The sequence below is a fragment of the Etheostoma spectabile genome, chromosome 3 (assembly GCF_008692095.1).
Source record: "Etheostoma spectabile isolate EspeVRDwgs_2016 chromosome 3, UIUC_Espe_1.0, whole genome shotgun sequence".
NCBI lineage: Eukaryota > Metazoa > Chordata > Actinopteri > Perciformes > Percidae > Etheostoma > Etheostoma spectabile.
Genome location: NC_045735.1, coordinates 2,439,356 through 2,446,733, shown reverse-complemented (window position 1 = coordinate 2,446,733; position 7,378 = coordinate 2,439,356). Strand labels below are relative to the sequence as shown.

The 7,378-nt window shown below is 41.2% G+C and overlaps 1 protein-coding gene across 10 annotated transcripts in view; it reads left to right on the top strand.

The window, feature by feature from the left end:
* Nucleotides 1-7,378, top strand: part of ryr1b (ryanodine receptor 1b (skeletal)) — a 79,919-nt gene that overhangs the window by 66,893 nt on the left and 5,648 nt on the right. For 6 of the 10 annotated variants that reach the window (XM_032503964.1, XM_032503941.1, XM_032503969.1 and 3 more), the window contains 12 exons: nucleotides 150-238; nucleotides 947-1,075; nucleotides 1,684-1,788; nucleotides 3,050-3,079; nucleotides 3,954-3,983; nucleotides 4,141-4,222; nucleotides 4,319-5,628; nucleotides 5,717-5,802; nucleotides 6,059-6,239; nucleotides 6,518-6,604; nucleotides 6,814-7,074; nucleotides 7,170-7,300. In XM_032503964.1, coding sequence (XP_032359855.1) covers nucleotides 150-238; nucleotides 947-1,075; nucleotides 1,684-1,788; nucleotides 3,050-3,079; nucleotides 3,954-3,983; nucleotides 4,141-4,222; nucleotides 4,319-5,628; nucleotides 5,717-5,802; nucleotides 6,059-6,239; nucleotides 6,518-6,604; nucleotides 6,814-7,074; nucleotides 7,170-7,300 — 2,521 coding nt within the window. The remainder of the gene's footprint in view (nucleotides 1-149; nucleotides 239-946; nucleotides 1,076-1,683; nucleotides 1,789-3,049; nucleotides 3,080-3,953; nucleotides 3,984-4,140; nucleotides 4,223-4,318; nucleotides 5,629-5,716; nucleotides 5,803-6,058; nucleotides 6,240-6,517; nucleotides 6,605-6,813; nucleotides 7,075-7,169; nucleotides 7,301-7,378) is intronic. The other 4 variants (XM_032503994.1, XM_032503975.1, XM_032503986.1 and 1 more) reach the window with 1 other exon arrangement.

Below are 7,378 nucleotides of genomic sequence, written 5' to 3'. Positions count from 1 at the left end.
TTAGTGTGCGGAAGCACTGAAGGGAGGGGACGGGATGAGGAGGAGGGAGGGGCAAGCTAGTTTCGTTTTGTTTAAAGCACCTTTAATAGCACTGTATGTTGAAAATATATATATTTAATGTGCACCATGTTTCCATCGTCCACTTTCAGATTTTCAGAACTACTTGAGAACTCAGACAGGCAGCACCACTACCATCAATATCATCATCTGCACTGTGGACTACCTGCTGCGACTACAGGTCACTGATGGCGGTTCACTGCTCTTACTCCCATGACTCCAGACTGGAGCCTCCTTTTGCAAAAACCCACTTTGTTTTGATGATTAAAGTTAGATCTCCACAGCATGGAACAAGTTATAACTGAGATTCTTGTCTTTGCTTAGAGGATTTCTTTTTGTTATTTTCGAGGGAGCTTTTTGGAGTGTTCCTTTCAGTCAACCAGCACATGTAGATATATGTACATGCACACACTGAGGCTCTCTGCATTCTCAGATTGTGTCCTTTAGCAGAAACACTTAACTTTGTATTGACTTTGCCAGAAAGCTGCCTAAGTCCAACTTCAATGACTGGCAAGCTAACTCCCCAACACGGAAGAGCTCAAAAATTGTCAAACAAGGAACTTTAACAAAGGGAACATCCCAAAATGTACAGTATAGATAAATATAAAACATAAATGTATATTAACTTCATTTAATAAAAAATACTATAATTTGGACCAATCTGTAATATTAAGATAGAATGCAAAAGTTACATCATATTTCTGCCAGGTGAGCTTTCCAGACGCCCATATATAGAGGTTCATAATGCGACGCAGTGGCCGCAGGCTGCGGCCCTTTGCTGCATGTCCTTCCCCCTCTCTCTCCCCTTTCATGTCTTCAGCTGTCCTATATAATTACAGGTCTGAAAAATAATATGACATCATGTGTTCTACCTTCTTCCCCTATGCAGGAGTCAATCAGTGACTTTTACTGGTACTACTCAGGAAAAGAAATTATTGATGAACCTGGAAAGAGAAATTTCTCCAAAGCAATGACTGTGGCCAAGCAGGTCTTCAATAGCTTGACTGAGTACATCCAGGTAAGAAAGTTCCTGTATGAATGATAGGTGGATAAAATGTTGAATCATGATACAATACATAATTTCAAGGGGACTTCATGGGTTAATTTCCCAGTAGCGGCACGTCCAGTTCAGGGGAAGCCAGTGAGGGTTCATGTGCATGTCACTGTAATACAGACACCCACTGGTTGGAGGGTGGAATCTGTGGAGGGGGTTAGCCTGAACATTGTGCATGTTACGCTTGCCAGGTGAACAGGTTTTCCCCGCATCATTATTATTGTTATTATTATTATTATTATTATGATGGAGGAAATTGTCCTTTTGAGATTGAGCAATAAAAAGGCTAAGAGTTTGTTTTTTCTTTCAAAATAGAACTATAAAACATTTTCCATATACATTTTGATGTCAGGAAATTGTGTACAAATAATTATAACCCAGTCAAGCAGACATACCAAAACAAGACACTATAGTCAATGAAAAAAACAATACAGCTATATTTTAAACTTCTCTCTGAAAGTAATCTCCTAAAATATAGTCTCAGAATACTTTGCAATGCTACAATGTTAAAATATATCCCCTAACATGATGACGGCACTGGGATATCATCAACATTTTTCTGCTTCTCTCAGGGTCCCTGTACTGGTAACCAGCAGTCTTTGGCCCACAGCAGGTTGTGGGACGCTGTTGTGGGCTTCCTGCACGTCTTTGCTCATATGATGATGAAACTTGCTCAGGTGAGAAACATTCCAATTTTTGCTTAATCTTTTTGTAGTCATACTCTTCATTATCCTGTGTATTTCATGGAATCTTTCTGAAGAGAATACAGAAAATCCTGCATTTTGATTGATCCAATAATGACTTTGTTGTATTACAGTTGCCCAAAAGATGAATCCAAGCAATTAAAATAGAAATGTATACATTTCCACATGGTATATTTTAATGTATTAGTCCACTCTTAGTGTACTAATTTGGTGAACTGTCTTTCTCGTGGTTCCTGCAGAGTAAAGTATGTATTTATTTATTTAAACCTCAACTAGATGTAACACTATAACATTTTAGATGCTGTAGGTTTGAGCACTTAGAAAATCCACAGGATGTCCTTTGGTTATCTTCCTTAATAGTCACATTTAAATGCAGCTGCAATTTTTTTATGAAATTCCACTTGAATACAACTATATAATGTATTATTCATAATAATGTTTCACAAAGGCAGTTTTAACTTTGATCTTTGGTTTTACTGCATTGGTGTAAAATCTTTTTATATCCGTTTATTGTTCTATTGCTGAATTATATTGTGGCTCCTCTGCACACTTTCCCTTTGTTCCACTGAACTGGTCGGTTCATCAGACTCAGATTGTCAACAACATGAATTCAAGTTAAGATGGCAGAAACAATTTGAAGAAATACAGTTAATCCACCTCACCGGATTTTAGTATATATTCATTTCCTAGTACCAGTGATTAGGGTTTGATTGTGCTTTGGACAAACGTGTGCTTACTTTGAATAACGTGTGTCTGCAGTCTGTATCTTGTTTGACTTAACCAGGAGCTGCAGTGTTTTCTTACTCAGTCTAATTTTGTGTGACAGTGTTGAGTGTTACTGATGCTGCTGTTTAAAATGCATTTTTGTACTTTATATCTTTAATTTTGTTCAAATGTCAGGTTATTATGGTTTATTTAAAAAAGGCAAGCTAGAATAACGTTAGCATCATTACTAACTGATGAGATGACTTTTACACTGAAACACTGACTTTGTCATACCATGTTTTTGTCTTGAAGAAGAAGGCAGATATGTGCTAATTTATCAAGACTTTGAAAAGCTTCGAAAGGTTTTAAAGCAGTTAAATCTGAGGATGGGGCTCTGATGGAACTGTATCTTAAAATTAAACGATTAGATATCCTTTACATACAATCTGTCAATCTCCAGATTTAGACACAAACAATAAAGTAAAAATGTTGATGATAACATTTTTATTTTCATGTGTAACCCTGTTAGATGCACCCCGATCCTGGACCTCGAAATGGCGTAAGAATCTGTGTCTCTCTGCCAGTGCCATCTCATTTAGAGGCCCTTCATGCTTTTTTTTGAAGATCTCGTGCTTCGTCCTATTATTTTTCTACGCAGCCTAATTCCCAAATCATTCACATTTTCCTCTTTGTATATTCCCTCTGCAGTCATTTTATGGTTTTCTTTTGCATTTATCAGACGTTTTGCTTTTACTTGTTTAGTTTTTTTTTAAACAATCCCTGAATACAGTGACAGTGTGTAACAGTGACAGGCACTGACTGTCAAAAATGAGACAGTTTTAATAAATGTTGACTAGGAATATATTGAGTTGAGGAATATTATATTGTAAGAGAACTAAATTGGACAGAACATTTCTGAAAAATGTTATTCCATTGTTAAAGGTGGTTAACAACAAATTTAAACTTGGATGTCATTTTTAATTACAGTATTTATGCTATTTACTCTTTTTACTTACCTGTAATTCAAAGTTTTGTATTTTTGATCTTTCTTGTTGTAGAGGGATTAAAAGGTGCCGTTGGGATTTTTACAGGTGGCTGGTGCTTGCACATCCTGACAACCTTTTCCTTGAGAACTTCACCAGCCCGACAACCACTATAGACTGTCTAAAATATTTTGTGGCTTCTGGTATCTAGCTGGTGTAGGTCTTCAGGAGTGCTAAAATCAGCGTCTGCAAATGTGTTTATGTCTCACTCCCATGCTTTAGCCACTTTTTCAGATAAAGGGGGAAAGGCGGCGCTGTTGAGCAAAAGGCATTTTCTTTCCTTCTCTCATACTTGCTTGTGTTTCAATGTCTGTCGTGCTGTCCATCATATCAAGTATAGTATTTGTGATGTTAAAAATGCATATTCTCTATTTAAAAATGCAAACCCAGGATCATTTTTGGAGTAGAGCACACTCTGAGGTAGCGTCTTTTGCTGTTTCATGTCTCAGAAAGAAGCACATACTCTCAAATTAAAATGTGATATATCATCAAGTACAAGTACAAGTATCAAGTACACATTTTAAGAATTTTTTTTTCTACCGTTTGTGCTTCGCTTTGCATTTTGGTTTTGTTGCAGGACTCCAGTCAAATTGGACTGTTGAAGGAGCTGTTGGACCTGCAGAAGGACATGGTGGTGATGCTTCTGTCTCTGCTTGAAGGTATAATGTTCAGCCCCGTTTAGTGACGCCCTCTCTTTTTTCTGTCACATACCCGCTATATATTTTTCATCTCCTCTCACCTTGTACTGCTTTTAGGCAATGTGGTAAATGGCACCATTGCCAGGCAGATGGTTGACATGCTGGTGGAATCCTCCAGCAACGTGGAGATGATCCTTAAGTTCTTCGACATGTTCCTCAAGCTCAAAGACATAGTGGCATCTGACGCCTTCCGAGACTATGTGACCGACCCCCGTGGGTTAATCTCCAAGAAGGACTTCTCCAAGGCCATGGACAGCCAGAAGCAATACTCTTCCTCAGAAATCCAGTTCCTCCTCTCTTGCTCAGAAGCTGATGAAAACGAGATGATCAACTTTGAGGAGTTTGCTGATCGTTTCCAGGAGCCGGCCAAAGACATTGGTTTCAACATCGCCGTTCTGCTCACAAACCTGTCCGAGCACGTACCCCACGACATGCGCCTTCAGAACTTCCTGGAGCAGGCCGAGAGCGTGCTGAACTACTTCCGCCCTTTCCTCGGCCGCATTGAGATCATGGGAGCCAGCAGGAAGATTGAGCGCATTTACTTTGAAATCAGCGAGGCGAACCGCAACCAGTGGGAAATGCCACAAGTCAGAGAGTCCAAGCGGCAGTTCATCTTTGATGTGGTCAATGAGGGCGGGGAGAGTGAGAAAATGGAGATGTTTGTGAACTTCTGCGAGGACACCATCTTTGAGATGAACATTGCTGCCTCTATCTCTGAGCCCGAGGGAGATGGCGCGGAAGAGGAAGATGACGAGGAAGAGGAGGAGGGCGCGGGAGAACAAGGAGAGTCTGGAGAAGGAGACGAAGGCAATGGAGACGAAATGCCTCCAGAGTCCGCCTCAGCCTTTGCAGAATTTCTGAAGAGCGTGGTCGAATTCTTCAACATGTTCACCTTCCGTAACCTGCGGCGTCGGTACCGCAAACTAAGAAAAATGACTATAAAGGAGATGGTGATCGGCCTGGCGACATTTATCTACACCATTGTGTTTGGTATCCTGATGTTTGTTTATGGCATATGTAAGGGCTTCTTCACACTCATATGGAAGGTGCTGTTCGGTGGAGGCTTAGTGGAGGGCGCCAAGAAGATAACGGTGACAGAGATTCTAGCCAGTATGCCAGATCCCACACAGGACGAAGTTCACGAGGACCTGCCACCTGACCCTGGGGCTAGAGAGGTTCAAGACACAGACGGCGTGTCAGACCTCTTAGATAACGTGGGAGGAGAGGAGGAGGAGGAGGATAGCGAGGAGAGGGAAGGCGGACGCCTACCTGGTTTCAATACTCCTGGGGGACTTGGAGACTTTGGTGAGACGACAGCTGAAGAGCCTCCAACTCCAGAAGGCACGCCGCTGCTGAAGAGGAAATTGGTGAGGTGTTCCGACTGTTATTGATGTTTAATGCGTGTGCTCCCCATTCATCATTTAATTAACTGCAAAACAATCATTGAAACAACAGTTGGAAGCCGCAGTGGGAGGACCAGAAGAGAACGAACAACCTGTTCAAACTGAAGAAGAGGCTCCTCAGGAGACTGAGAAAGCAGAGTAAGTTTTCCACCTGTTGGGGATCAACATCAAAACTCAGAGAAAAATAATGAATCATTAATTTAGATCTAATTGAATGTAAAATAGAATAGAATTGACTTTTTTTACAGAAATGTGTCCAGACATTTTAAGGTTGACATTTTAACTGTTTTCATTACCACATATCTGTGTAGTTATCAAATGTTAAAACAGAGTCCAGAGAACGTATAGTTCTGTTTTAAAAAAGGACAAATTTCTCCCCTTGTGTCTTTTCCAGCACCGAGAAGGAAGAGAAGGCAGAGAAGGCAGAGCCTGAACCTAAACCTGAGGTAAAGGAGGAAGAGCCTGAGGTGAAAGAGGAGCCCACTGTGCAGACCAAGGCAAAGAAGGATAAGAAACCAGTCGAGGAGGGCTTTGAGCTGTGGAATGAGCTGGAGGTCCAGAGGATTAAATTCATGGTGAGCAGCTCTCCATTACCCGACATATTTTTGAATATTTTCCTCTATTTTTTTTTTTTCTAAAGATTTTATTTGGTTTGGACTGGTTGGAAGGCCATCCCATTGATTTCTTATAATAGTGGCCTTATCCCAATTTACGTGCTTGTGTAATAACCCATGGAAAATATTTGGCAAATACCTGACAGAACAACTCCACAGTGTTATTTGTTAGCTAAACCCAATATTAATGTAGTGGAATCAAGCAGTAAAATGTGGGTTTTATGCCCCCCCCCCAACAGAACTACCTTTCTCGCAACTTCTACAACCTTCGGTTCTTGGCCCTGTTTATTGCCTTCGCTCTCAATTTCCTCCTGCTCTTCTACAAGGTCTGTGCATTTGTAACTGACTTTAGACGGCACACACAGAATCAACTCTGATCAAAATCACCCTTAGGATGTGCATTTGCAATCTGAATCATTATACATTTGACTGGAAATAAATCTGTTTTCAAGAGTTTTACTCGCATGACATTTTTCACAATTTGTTGGTATCAAGTTAAATACACTCAGACTCATTTTGTGTCTGACCTTTGCAGGTGTCTGACAATCCTCCAGGCGAGGAAGAGTTTGACGATCCTGGTCTGTTTGAGGCCTCTGGCCTGTTTGAAGGCTCCGGCGCTGAGGAGGATGGGTCCGGATTAGATGAAGAAGGAGGAGGAGAAGATGATGAAGAAGAAGGTCCCATGTACTACTTCTTGGAAGAGAGCACAGGCTACATGACACCAGCCATGGCCTTCTTTGGTATCATCCACACCATCATCTCCTTCCTCTGCATCATTGGCTACAACTGCCTCAAGGTAGGCTGGTGTTTGCTCTTCCAAAAATCCACATATGTTTTTGTGTCTGCTTGTACGTTTCAAGCAGCTTGTCTTCTTTTCTCGATACCCTCCAGGTCCCTCTGGTTATCTTCAAGAGAGAGAAGGAGCTGGCCAGAAAGCTGGAGTTTGATGGTCTCTATGTCACTGAGCAGCCTGAGGACGATGACATCAAGGGCCAGTGGGACAGGCTGGTGCTCAACACTCCGTAAGAGCCCTGTCACATTAAGTGTGTGTGTATGTGTGTATGTGTGTGTGTGTGTGTGTGTGTGTGTGTGTGTGTGTG